Source organism: Talpa occidentalis, unplaced genomic scaffold (genome assembly GCF_014898055.3).
Source record: "Talpa occidentalis isolate TD23 unplaced genomic scaffold, MPIMG_talOcc4v2.1 talOcc4.16, whole genome shotgun sequence".
Taxonomy (NCBI): Eukaryota; Metazoa; Chordata; class Mammalia; order Eulipotyphla; family Talpidae; genus Talpa; species Talpa occidentalis.
The window spans coordinates 78543152-78556022 of NW_023601653.1; the positions used below are offsets into that span (position 1 = coordinate 78543152).

A 12871-nucleotide genomic window follows, 5' to 3' on the forward strand; every position below is an offset into this window, starting at 1 on the left:
ATGTGGGATTCTCGCTGTCTGGGATCGAATTCGGACAGCTTCAACAATGCAGCGCTCAGCCACCTGCGCCACCAGAGAGGCCCTCAGACGGCTCTCTTCCCATTTTTCCTTGGACTTTGCTGAAAGGTCAGAGCCAGTCTGGGCCACCCAGGCCGGGAGGGTCGGGGCAAAGGCAGGGGCGAGGAGGAGAGGGAGTCTGCGTTCACAAGCGCCTGCCACATGTCTGGCCTGTCATGTGTGTATTTCATTTACTGCCCACAGCCAGTGACTTTCATTTTACAGATGAGGAAACTGAGCTTCTGAGAAATGAAGTAGATTTATCAATGTGACACAGCCAGTCTGGGCCCCAAACTGAGGTCCTGGGAAAGCCAAAGTTGACATACTTTTCACGGCTGACTCCAGTTGCTCCTCCAGACTGGACATCCTGGCCCATCAGAATTTCCCGGATGCGGGGTTCTTACCCAGCCTACCTTACTCCTCTGGCACTTAAATCAGAGACAAGAGATGGACAGTGACATAAACAAACCTTCTAGAAACATTTGTAGAAACATCTCCTCGTAGCCTCTGCTCTCCAAAACCTCAGACAGTTCTTAGGGAGCAGCTAATACAGGGCTTTAGGGGGAACCGGGGATGAAAACTCCGGCCTCTGTCAAGGCACTTCCCCCGATGGCCTAGATGGGGCAACCGATTGGGGACCCCTGTCTCTGGCCTCTTCCTGACGTTTTGCTAGTCCCCAACAAGCCTGGCCCAGGGGAGTCTGTTCAGGTTCTGCTCACGTGTGCGTGTCCCCCTGACGTGATGAGATGGAGAGAGGATTTCAGAGGACACTTTCTTCACTTGTTTTACAGGAAGAACTCTTTCTCCCGCTTTATTTTATTTGGGATTAAAAATAAAAGACTTAACGAGACCCAACTGGTTAGAAGGTGTTTTGCCACAAGTACACACGTCTGAAGAGAGGAAACACTTACTGCAGTTCTTGGCAGTGCAGCCGGGGTCCAGGAGGACCAAGGCCTGGTCACGTGGCACGGCCCATCTCTGCTCTGGACGGTGGGTCCGGCAGGGTTGTCTGGGCACATCACAGCCTGGGTGCCAAGTTTGAGCCAGGGTGGGGTGGGGTGAGGTAAAATCAGGGGCAAAGCGCTACCACTCCGGCTTGGAGATGGGGAAGGAGGTGGCAGGGGGCTGCCTCCCAGGGTGGGCATGTGGGAGGGTCTGTCTCAGTCTGGCAGTTGTGATGCAGGGCACATACGCACAGATTTGTTCTTGGAAAGTTTTCTCCATTTTATTTTTATTTATTATTATTATTATTTTAAAGATTTATTTATTTATTTATTTATACAAGCACTGGGTAAGTCAGAGGCGCGGGAGGGCGGGTGTATGTGTGTGTGAGAGAATTCGCCAGAGCCAGAGCGGGGAGCAGAGCAGGCAGAAGGACCGAAGGACACTGCTGAGGGGAGCAGCGGGAGGCAGGAGAGGTCTGCGCGCCATGTGGGACCCTCCTCCGGGGGCCGGGGAGCAGCCGGGGATCGAACCGGCTCTGCAGAGGCCGCGGGCAGCCTCGCAACCCAGCGCTCAACCGCTGCGCCACCAGGGAGGCCCAAGAACTAACCTTTTCTGTGGATGAATAATGTGTCCTAAATCGAACACTGGTCTATGGTGACTACCAGCACGTCCGCGAGGGAGGCGGGAGAAAGAAGGGGGCAGATGGGAGACTCGAGGGCATGCTCAGAGTCAGCCCGCAGTCCTCAGCCAGCAGTGGCAGGTTCCTCAGCGCACCCAGAGGAGGCTGGAGGCTGGCAGCCTCTAAGGAGCTGCAGCTTTTGAGCCTGAAGTGAGCACCCACCAGAAGATACAGCTGGGGCTCCTCCCTGCACTAGTGACAGCCAGCTTGTTCTCCCGCGGGGCCAGCGGAGGCGAGCCCAGACGGTGCCATCACGCCTGCTCTGCGAGCTACCCCCGTTCATCCAGCCCCGCAGGGCTTGGGTGCTCTGGCGCTCCCCCTGGGAGCCAGTGGGGGGCGGGCAGGGCCAGGAGGAGCCACTGCCTGCCCGTAAGGAACTTTCAGTCTGATCCAGACTCCAGATACACCCACTGGCATCTCTGGCCCCAGCCACGAAGATGGAACCAGAGATCCTGGGGGAAGGTGTGTGTGGCGTGGCGGGGAGGAAGTGGGGAGCAGAGGCTCGGAGCAAAGGCAAATGGTGAGCGGCCCAGGCGCCCTCTATGTTCACATGAGAGGGCCCTGGCTGGCTGAGAGGATTTGTCCCAACGGGTGGAGCCCACATCTGGGGGTCAGTGCTGGCTGAGGGTGCCATGCAGGCCTGAGGTGAAGGTGGGAATGAGGCGCTGGAGGGAGCCTGCATTGGGCATGAGGAACCCATGTACATGCCGGGGATTGGTTTGAACCAGGCGAGAGGGCCCGAGGGCAATGAGCGTGAGATGGGGTTCTGGCTGCTGAGGCGTGTGGCACAGAGTTGGGGAGAGAGAGGTCATGTGGCCCGGGTCTGAGGGCAATGGGAGGATGGAGCTGCGATAAGGACGTGGCCAGGGAGCAGCGGAGTCACTGCGGGGCTGGAGATACGGCAGGGCCTGGAAAGGCTGGGGGGGGTGGGTGGGGGGCCGGGGGGGAGCGATGTGCCGGGCGCGCGCACGGGATGGAGGCATGGTTCACAAGACCACAGATCCTTGCATTGCAGCAGCATTTATTGAAACAGGTTGAGACAGCCCAGAAGGCAAGGCACCCGCAGACAGTCATGACAAGTGGGAGACCCGGACCTGGCCTAACCTCCATCCCACCGGTTCTGCATTGTCAGACCCCTCCTGCACCAGCAGGGGGAGATCTGGAGCAACCATAGAGTTTTCTTTGAAATGTATAAAGGTGCATTGAATAGCAAGGCCTCCCCAGTCTAGAGGGTTTCCCCCACAACTGGCCTATCAACTGGGAGGTCTCATGAGGAGTTTGGCGGGAACAAGTTTAAAGAAGAAGGAAATCAGTCAGAGACAAGCAAAACACAAACAAAAATAACCACGGGCAGTGCTTCCTGCAGAGACCTTCCGGGATAGGGGCATTTCTGGGGGTGGAAGGGGTCGGCTTCCTCTCTGGTCCTCGGGTGTGGGAGACCCAGCTGACTGGTTGGACTCATTCCTCGTCCCCGGGGAAGGCCAAGCTTCCATGATAAATGGTCACCCTGAGTGACGGTTGATGTCCAGAGACTTGGTGGAGAATACGAATTGGCTAATGATATTTTGGAGTAAAATTAGAGCTAAGTGACAGGCTAGGAATGATTCTCTAACCGAAGTTGAGAAGACCAGGAAACAACTCCCTAAAATGAGAAGTTGGAGGAGAGTGGCCAGCGGGTTTTTCCTTCTAAAGGGACATGTGGAAGATTCTGGAAGCAAGCACACATTTTCCATTCATACACCATTCTGTGCTCAGGCGGACACCGCGGGCCGGACACTATGCGAAGCGGACTGACCGGCTGCTCCCACAGCTGAAGGTGGCTGAGCGGGACTGGCAGGGGTTACAGGAGTCGGGGGCCATCACTGTGATGCTGCCCCCAGTGGCCATGGGGCCAGAGGCAATCTGGCGCCCTGGGGTGGTGCTGTACGTGAGGCCCCCACAGCTGACACCACCACGGGAACTGCTGACACCTATGGGGAGAGAGAGGGTGTGGGAGGGTGAGTGGTCTGCTGGGATCTTGCCAACAGGCCCTACATGACACCTGCCTCTCAGCGCTTCCTCCTCCTCAAAGGGGTTCAGTAGCTAATAGCTCGGACCGCCTTCCCTCCACATTTCAGCCTGGCTAGGGGGCTGGGACAGGAAGAAGCCAACCTCTGGACCCACAGGAGCAAGGCTGCCTGACCCATTTCCACAGCCTGCAGCTCTCCACTAGGGGCGTGCTAGGTTGCTGCTCTCGCTAACTGGGCTAGGTTGCAGGCTTCCACTTTGACCATCAACAAAGCTTTTTTGTGGGGAGGGATTTCCAGTAGATACTTACAGACATTCACGGAACCCACACCTTCACACAGCCTGTGGGGAAAGAAAACTTCATTACTTCTGGGCAGACACTGAGCTGGATTCTTTGAGGTGGATGGTTGCTCAGGGGCTGGGAAGGTGGTTCTGGGTATGGATCCTACCCACCAGAGGCAGGAAGAACTTCCCAGAGGCTGCATTAAATGCTCACTTGTATTCTGTGGCCAGCCTCTGATCATGGAAACACAGCCTTTTGATTAGGTGTGGTTAATAACTCCATGGTGGCCTCCGATCTGAGCGACCCCAGCAGCCTGGACAGTGCTAATGAGCTCTCACACACAGAACACCAGTGTGTGACGGGGATTTGGGCCGCTGAGAGCTCCCGTGTAGGGAGTGCTTTGTCTTGGTGACACACGCTGCCGGGGCAGACCCAGCTGCAGCCCTGGGCAGGCAGCCCCGAAAGAGAATACATCTCAGGGGCATGTGCCTTGAAACTGGTACCAGCTCTTCTATTTATCAATGTGCAGTCACAAGAAAGTTACTGAATGTTGAACCTTATTTCCTTATATTTGAATGCGAAAAATGATACCTAGCTCATTGGATTGTGAGGATTAAAATGAGCACTTAGCGCAGACCTAGCTCATAACAAGCATTGGAAAAATTATAATTATTGAAGCTTGACCTGGACTATCAGAGATTCAGCTCACATGTGGGCTCAGGGAAACTCACACCTGGAGGCCCAGGGCCTCTGCCTTTCGTGCTCCTCGAAGTCCTCCCTGGCCCTCCCTACCTGTGCTCCTCGCCCTCCAGCAGGCGCCTGTAGGTGGCGATCTCGATGTCCAGGCCCAGCTTGGAGTTCATCACCTCCTGGTACTCCTTGAGCAGGCAGGCCATGTCCTGCTTGGCCTTCTGCAGGGCCTCTTCCAGGCCTGCCAGCTTGGAACGGGCGTCAGTGAGGGCGGCCTCGCCCTGCTGCTCTGCCTCGGCCACAGCGGCCTCCAGCTTGGCCCGCTGTGATGAACGAGATGTGAGGTTAAAAAATGAGAGAAGGCGCAGTGTGGCTCACCTGAGCGTGTGGAGCCGGGGCAGGGAGGGGGCTAAATCTGACCATGCGGGGCGGTCAAGGAGGGGACAGCCACTTGAGTGCTGTGTGACGCCCTGCCCTTTCTCTCTGGGTTCCTGCTTCTCTGTAGGCGATCGTGAGAACTAGCAGGGGTCAGTCTTTGCCCCCCTGGGCTCAAAGGCTGTTGCTGCAGCCTGTGCTGGGTGTTCAGGTCTCTGTGCACTTACCTGGCACTTGGCGTTCTCAATCTCGGCCGTCAGCCTCTGGATCATGCGGTTCAGCTCGTTGATCTCCTCCTTGGTGCGACGCAGGGTCTCCCCGTGGCGGATCACCGTGGCCTTCATCTCCTCGCACTGGGGGGAGAGGGGAGCGGAGGCCAGTGAGGCTCAGAGGCACATGTTGCCCACTCAGGACTCCGAGGGTGACAGCGCCGGCGGCACAGTGCTCAGCCTGTGCAACCACACGAGGCAGCCCCGCCAGGACACCCAGCCTGAGACTGCCCGCGTCCCCTTACACCACCAGGGATCAGAGTCCCTAGACAAAGGAGCCTTTCCTAGTCTAGTCCCCACAACCCCCACTGCCACGTGTCCTGGGCTGCCCACCTTGGTGCGGTACCAGCTCTCGGCCTCGGCCCGGCTGCGGCTGGCGACGTCATCGTACTGAGCCTTGATCTCAGCTACGACGCAGTCCATGTTCAGGTCCCGGCTGTTGTCCATCTTGACGATGACCGAGGTGTCTGAGATGTGGGCATTGAGAACGCGGATCTCCTGTGGGGACCCATGCCAGTGCTTTCAGTTATGATGCTGCCCTGGGCGCTGCGCTCAACCTGGGCAGTGTCTGCTCTCTGGAAGGGACCTGGTCATGGGTGTACATGACCCCTGCTCCACCTGCTCTCTCTCCCCTTCATTCACACACAGCTGCATCATAAAACAGAGCCTCAAGGGGCCTGAGAGGTGATCTGGGAACAGCCCCTGCCTTGACAAAAGGAAAGACTAAGACCCAGAATATAAGAAAGGGCTGATTCAAGCTGTCCAGCGGGGAGCTGGGTCTGGATTTCAGGACTAGTGATTTGGGCATTAACTAAGCCCCTCTCTAACTGGAAATGCACCTGACCCCCACCCCCACAGCTGCACGGTCATGTCCACCCACAGACCCACATGCACGAGACCAGCAGGTGGGAGCATGTGTGTAAGCACACAGTGTGCAGTGGACACAGGGGCCAGCCCACCCACGTGCACAGCCCACCCATGCGTGCCAGGCTCACACGTGCATGTGTGTGGGACAGTCACCAACGCGCCCCTCTTGCAGATGTGCACATGCCCTTTTCAAGCCTATATCACACACACAACAGATCCAGGCCCCCAAGGCACCCTGCCCACCCCCCCCCCCCCCGCCGCCCGGAGTCCACACCTCTCGTCCCCCTGCCCTGGCTGCTGGCATTTGTCCCCTTACCTCATCGTAGAGGCGCTTCAGGAAGCTGGACTCCTCCACCAGAGCCTCCACGTTGGCCTCCAGGTCAGACTTCCGCAGGTAGGCGCAGTCCACGTCCTGGGTGGGGGGAGGGGAGGCGAGCATGTGGGAGGAGGCCAGGGCGGCGCCTCTGGGTCAGTGTGGGGAGGGCGCCCCCATGGCAGGCTGCACAGAGGGGTCCCCTCCCGCCCTGCCCGTGGTCAGCCCCTCACCTTCTTGAGAACCACGAACTCGTTCTCTGCCGTGGCTCTCAGCGCCACCTCCTCTTCATACCTGGGGGGGTGGGGGGAGAGCAGGCCCGAGCTGAGGGTTGGGGTTGGATACCATCCCAGCTCCGGACGAGCTCTTCCAGGGGTCGAACATGACCTATTTTGTACATTATTCATGGAGTTGCCCGTGTCCCCGCCTGAGTGCTCCACCCAGCCTCCCGCCTGGGGAGCGATATCAGGAACACACACTCACTGTCCCCCGGTCTAAAATATCTGGGCATCCTAGATCCGAAGAGAGCTGGCCATGGGCAGGGAGAACGCAGGGCCTTCCACTTTCCCCCGTGTCCCCCAGGCACCCACACTCACTTCTTCCGGTAGCCCTCCAGCACCTCCTGCACGTGGTTGAGCTCGGAGGCCAGCCGCCCGCTGTCGGCCTCCACGCACTCGGCCTCCCGCCTCAGGGTATCGATGTAGCCGTTGAACAGGGGCTCCAGGTTGCTCTCGCAGCAGCGCTGGTTCTGGTAGAACTGCCACTTGGTCTCCAGCAGCTTGTTCTGCTGCTCCAGGAAGCGCACCTGCAGCCAGAGAGGAGGAAAGGAACTCAGGGGGAGTCTGTGGGATCTCCTGGCCCCCCCAAAGCTCTCTGTGCCCCAAGACTCACTGAACAGCCAGTGCCAGCCAAGGGCTGAGCCCTGGGGTTGAGTGTCTGGGACCACAGGGGCCTTGCTCCTAACCCCTGCCCCAGAGAAGCAGCCGGGGGTGAGGGGGGCACCCCAGGTGTGATGCCAAGAAGGTCTGGCTCAAGTCCCAGTTCTGTTCTTTAAGCGGGCAAGTTGTCTAACCTCTTGGAACTTGTTATTTTAATTTCTAAAATCAAGATCACAGTGCCTGCCTTAGAGTTATGAAGAGCGAACAAGTTAGAACAGCCTCTGCCACATAGTAAGTGCTCAACCAATTTAACCATGGCTATAATTACCAGCGGTGCTTCAGTTATTCATTTATGGAACACATTGAGTATTTACTGTGTGGTGCAGGCGCTTTGCTGACACACACACACACATACACACGCACACATGCACAATTCTATGTCTCTATCTGTAACTATCAATTTCATTCAGTTATCACAACCTTTTGGGAAGGTGGATAGTATTTCTTCCATAGCACCGATGGGGAGGCTGAAATCCAAGGTGTGAAATGACTGCTTGTCACAAAATAAATCAGTGACAGAAGTAAAGGATCTGTGTCCCTTGAGGCCCCTTGGCCTGCCCACCAGTCCACCAGTTAGTTCAAGTGGCTCATTGAATCGCTGGGTTTCAATTTGTTGTTCAAAAAATGGAGATAATAATACCTGCCCCCTTGGGACATTCTGAAGATTAATTAAAATAAAGAGAGGGTGCTAGCAGGAAGCTGATCACCCTAGGACCTTTGATCCGGACCCCTGATCCGGACCCCAGGGACTGGTCCTGTCTACTCTGCTGGGGTGAGGCCTCGTGGCCACAGGAGGAACCAGCGTGCAGGCAGGCGCTTAGGGCACAGCCAGGAGGCAGCCTTGCAACACTGCAGCGTTCTTTGCCCTGTATCCGAGGGCCTCCTCCCGCGGCCTGGCCACCTGCCCTTCTGCATTCCCGTCCTTGAAGGTGGATGCTGAGCCTGGCTTGGTTAACTGTCATGCTTCCGGAATCACACCTATTCTTGAGAGTAATAGCAGCTGACGTTTTATTAAGTGCTTGCTGTTGCCAGCATGTTTCATGCACAAGCCCATTAATCTTCACAACAAGCACACAAGTATCTAGAAGACAACACGCCTGAGTTTTGTGCTGTTGAGGAGCAGGAGGCAGTGTGGCGCCCGGCCATGCTCCAACTGCTTTCCGAGCTGCCGGGAGCCCCAAGTCACGTAGCCTTGGCTCTCCCCATCAGCTCTAACTCTCCCAGCACCCAGAGCCCAGTCCAGTTTTGCAGAGTCAGCTGTGATATTCCTGTGTTGTCTTGTGTCCAGAAGCATACACGCACTTTAGATCACAGACTCTTTCTGGGTCACACTGGGCCCTTTATGCACTTTGCTGGAATTAAAAGATGAAACCCGATCTTTCTACCTAGATTGATCTGCAGTTCTCGCTCTCTCTGTTTTCTCAAACCTAGCTGCCATTCTCCTCTCTTCAATGTCCAAACTGAGTCCTGAGCACCGGTGGGATTCAGGAAGGGTGTGATCAAGGACACCCACCTTGTCAATAAAGGCAGCAAACTTGCTGTTGAGGAATTTGATCTGCTCCTTCTCCTCATGCTTCACACCCTGCGCGTTGGGGTCGATCTCCAGGTTGAGGGGGGTGAGCAGGCTCTCGTTGACAGACACGGTGGTGATGCAGGGTGGGCTGGGCCCACACACCCCACCAGAGCGGTATCCAAAGCTACGGCCACAGGACCCAGCGCGGATGCCACCTATAGCCATGCGGGGCCCACAGGAGCCCAGGTTAGAGAGGCTGCGGCTGCCAAAGCCAGTGATCCCCCGGTAGCAGGACACGCCTCGGTAGGGAGCAGCGGTGATGCAGCAACGGTTGCCAGTTTTGGGGGCCACAGCTGAGCAGGAGCTGAAGGTTCTGGTGACGCCACATCCTGAGCTCATTCTGTAGGAACGGCACGACATCGTGTAGGTCTGAGGCTGAGTGCTGTGGAAGTCTGCGAGCTGGCGGGTCCGTAGAATCCTCTGGCCTCTCTGATCCTCCCTGGTCCTTTTATTTGTGGGGAGAGCTGGGGTTGGCTGCATAAAAGGAGTGAAAATTCATTTTATGTTGTTTATTAGCTTGGGGAGTTTGCCAGCAACTCCCCAAGGACTCGTCTTAAAGGTGAGCTCAGCAGCGACTCCGGGACTCCCTGAGCATTGAAGATGTTATTAGGGAGACTGTGCGTTTGCACTTTTCATCTTCAAAGCTCGTTTACATACATTAAGTAATTAATTTTCTCGCAGTCTCCTATGAGAAGTCCTCAACCCACACCTGGAGACGGATTTGAACTCCACAACAGTCTGGGAGACTGGTTTGGAGTAGAGGCTGGAGCCACAATCTCAAAGGAGAAATTCTAGGGTCTCAGGTCGCGTGAGACCACGGGAGGTGATTCCCTCTGTCTTCCTGGGCTCCACCCAGGCCACGTTCTCAGCTGCCTTGTGTTTCAAGAGCTGATAGGTCAGTCCGAGCCCACCCAGGTGACTGCCGGAAGGCGACATAACTCTAAGAGGGCGATTTTGACCAGGTTCCCTGTAGGGCAGAGGGCTGGAGCACATGGTCTCTGAGAACCTTCTGGATCCAACCCAGAAGGCTTTGCTCCAGTGCCTCACTTCTCACTCAGCAAGATTGCAAGCCACTCAACTCTCAGTGGCCACAATAACAGCCATTTGTGGATAATGGGGAGCTTCCCTTGAGCCACTTTCTCTTCTTGACCAAAAGTATGGGACGCCCTGATCCTGGGATAACTTGGCAGCCACGAACTTGCTCTGGGCACCGGCCCTTGATTCTTTAAGAAGAAATTGTGAATCGTTCTTTCTGTCAAGACCGTCAGCCACAGGATGTATTCATCTTGTTTACCGGCCCCAGGAGTGTCACCCCCCCACCCCCGAGGAGCATTTAGAACCCGCTTTGCAGAGACAGGTGTGGGGATGATGCTGGGAGCAGGCTCCGTCTCACATCCGGCATCGCCTGCGCCTGGAGCCCCGCTAGAACCGTTGCTCTTTGCATGTTTGTTGAGCACAGGCCTGGGGCATAGAGGCTCTGTCGCCTGGAGGCTACCCAGACACCCTAATTGTGAAGAGCCTCAGGAAGAAGAGCCAACGGGCCTCTCTGAGGGGAATGACCCTGGGCGGTGTCTCCCAGAACCAAAGGCTGCCGCGGGGCCTCTGTTCCCTGACACCGCTGCCTCAGGTGCCCGCAGTTCTGTCCTGGCTCCTTTCTGTCTTTGCCCTTGTCGCCAGGACCTGGCCAGAGGCCCTCAGGACCAGACCAGTTGGTTTCTCCCTCTGCAACCTGCCTGTTCTTCCGAGTAGAGCGCAGAGGCCCGGCGGCTGCAGCGGGAGGAGCAGTGAGCAGCCTTATCAGCGGCGCCCAAAGATCTCCAGATCGCGCTCACCTAGGGGAGCAGCTGGGACTGAGCATCTGGGCAGGGAACCCCAGTAGGAAGGCCGGGCCGGGGACTAGCACGGGCCCCTCCCGGCCGAGTGGCGTTGGAGACATTCTTAGGCTCTCTGAGCTCCTGCTTCCTTGGCCGCCCCGCAAGGCTTCCCCTCCTCCCAGGGCTCCGGGCAGATACGTGGACAGTACAGAATGGTGCGCTTTGGGGACAAGAAACTCTGGGTAAAGGAGAGGGGCTTCTTGCTTCCTGTCAGACCACCCTGCCCCACCCCACGGGCACCCCTCACCCAGCAGAGTGGGGCCTGCTCTTGTGCCCTGCCAGGGCTTCACCGCCTCCGCTCATTTATCTCCATGACTCTGTCAAGGCTGCTTTTACTGTTTTCTTTATCCTGATTTCAGTAGTGTAAAAATTTGGGGTGGACTCTGATGGTGGAGAGGGGAGGCTATACTGGGGTGAACAGGGAATGGTGTCCAGCTCTCGCCCCTCGGTGGGGCTCTGCAGACCTGGGTCCCGGGGTGTGTCCGAGCACACTGGCCTGTGGGCTTGCTGGCTGTTGTGTAGACCTGGAGCTGCTGTGGTGGGGCGGAGAGGGACTCGGGCCCTTGGAAGGTGGGGAGCTGGGTGGGGGCCAAGTGGGACTAGGGCCCTTGGAAGGTGGGGAGGTGGGTGGGGGCCGAGCATGGGAGGCGGGGATGGGTGTACCCTCTGCCCAGCCAGTTCAGGCATCCATAAAACCTCACCCTCTCCTTAAGTCTAATGAGCCTTGCTCTCCTTCACTTTATTGATGAGCATGGGCCCAGATCCACTCATGCCCCTCCCTAGAGGCAGGAGGGAAGTGGGGGTTCTGTCCTGGAGAGAAGCTCCCATATCAGCTGCTCCCCCGTGCCCCCAACACACAGACACCCCGCAACCCCCAGTCTGGGCACAGGGTTTGGGGAGGGGGACCAGGGGACTCAGGAAGCCTGGGGGAAGCCCCGCTGTTTTCAGTGGGTCCCTACCCAGGAGCAACAGGATCTCCAGGAACAAGGGCTGAGCACTGGGGTGGGGTGGGGTGTGGTAGTGCTTGTGGGCACCGGGTGGAGTTGGCATCCCTATGGGTCGATGCGGGCGGGCGGGCTGCTCCGCTGTGCCGATGGGGCTTTGGATCTGAGCGGCTGGGCTGGAGAGGTGGCTACGTCCTCACAGGTTGTCCCAGGTCACCCAGGGTGAGTGAGGGGTGCAGACCGGGCCAGCCAGGCTCAGCTCCCTAAAGGATGGGTGCAGACCCGCGAGACCTGGGCTTTTGCCACCTGACTTTACCAGGGGAGGGACAGAGTGCCTTGGCCCCATGGCCACCTCTGCCCTCCCTGGGCGCGCTGCTCAGCAGGAGTCAGGCTGTTGTCCAGGAGCTGGGTTGGAGCTGGCCACCCAGCGCGGCCTCATTTACCATGTCCTGTGCTCTGTTCTGCACCCCTCTCTATCCTCACCAGCCTTCATCCCTGTCACACCTTTGCCTGGAATGTGCCAGAACAGCCGGCCACCTCTTCCCGGAAGCCTTTGTGCATTAGCTGGTCAGAGTGAGGCCGTCATTTCTCCTCTGTCTCAGTGGGCAGCTCATAAAAATGCCCATTCAGGGGCTCCGTAGGTGGCTCAATCATCTCCTTCCACACCCTTGTGTCCCGGGTGCTGACATTTGTCACCCGCGTTGGTCCTGTTCCATTCCGCACCCACACCTGACACACCCAGTGTCAGGAATGTGCACCCCAAACCCCATGCTACTCTCAAGAGGCTGCTTCTTCCAGGAAGTCTCCCAGAGCTAATTAGGGGAGAGAAGTTCTTTGCCCCATCCTGGAGTCCCAGGCAACCGTGGCTCCCTCTGAACCAGCTCCACTGCTGGGGTTTCCCCAGAGTCTCCTCACTCACACCCAGTTGTCCTCCTACGTGCTTCCTGAGCTGGGTGCGTGTCGGGCCCTTCCCTATACCGGGGGCTCACTACCTCTCGTCCCTTCTGCTCTTCCTACACTCCTAATTCCCCCCGATTCTGGGAAGCTTTCTGGATTG

The 12871-nt window shown here is 57.4% G+C and overlaps 1 protein-coding gene across 2 annotated transcripts; it reads right to left on the minus strand.

Annotated features, from left to right (window-relative positions):
• Positions 1-3457: 3457 nt before the first annotated feature.
• LOC119247951 (keratin, type II cuticular Hb5) lies at positions 3458-9395 on the minus strand. Of its 2 annotated transcripts, none has more exons than XM_037514787.2 (9): positions 8937-9395; positions 7082-7290; positions 6719-6779; positions 6489-6584; positions 5639-5803; positions 5264-5389; positions 4764-4984; positions 3995-4030; positions 3458-3644 (listed from the first exon to the last, which is right to left on the minus strand). In XM_037514787.2, the coding sequence occupies exons 1-9, from the start codon at positions 9354-9356 to the stop codon at positions 3458-3460; spliced, it is 1521 nt and encodes a 506-aa protein (XP_037370684.1). In that variant the 5' UTR covers positions 9357-9395. The 2 variants fall into 2 exon arrangements, with proteins under 2 accessions (XP_037370684.1, XP_037370683.1); XM_037514786.1 differs by having other exon boundaries at positions 3458-3651; positions 3999-4030; positions 8937-9389.
• Positions 9396-12871: the final 3476 nt, after the last annotated feature.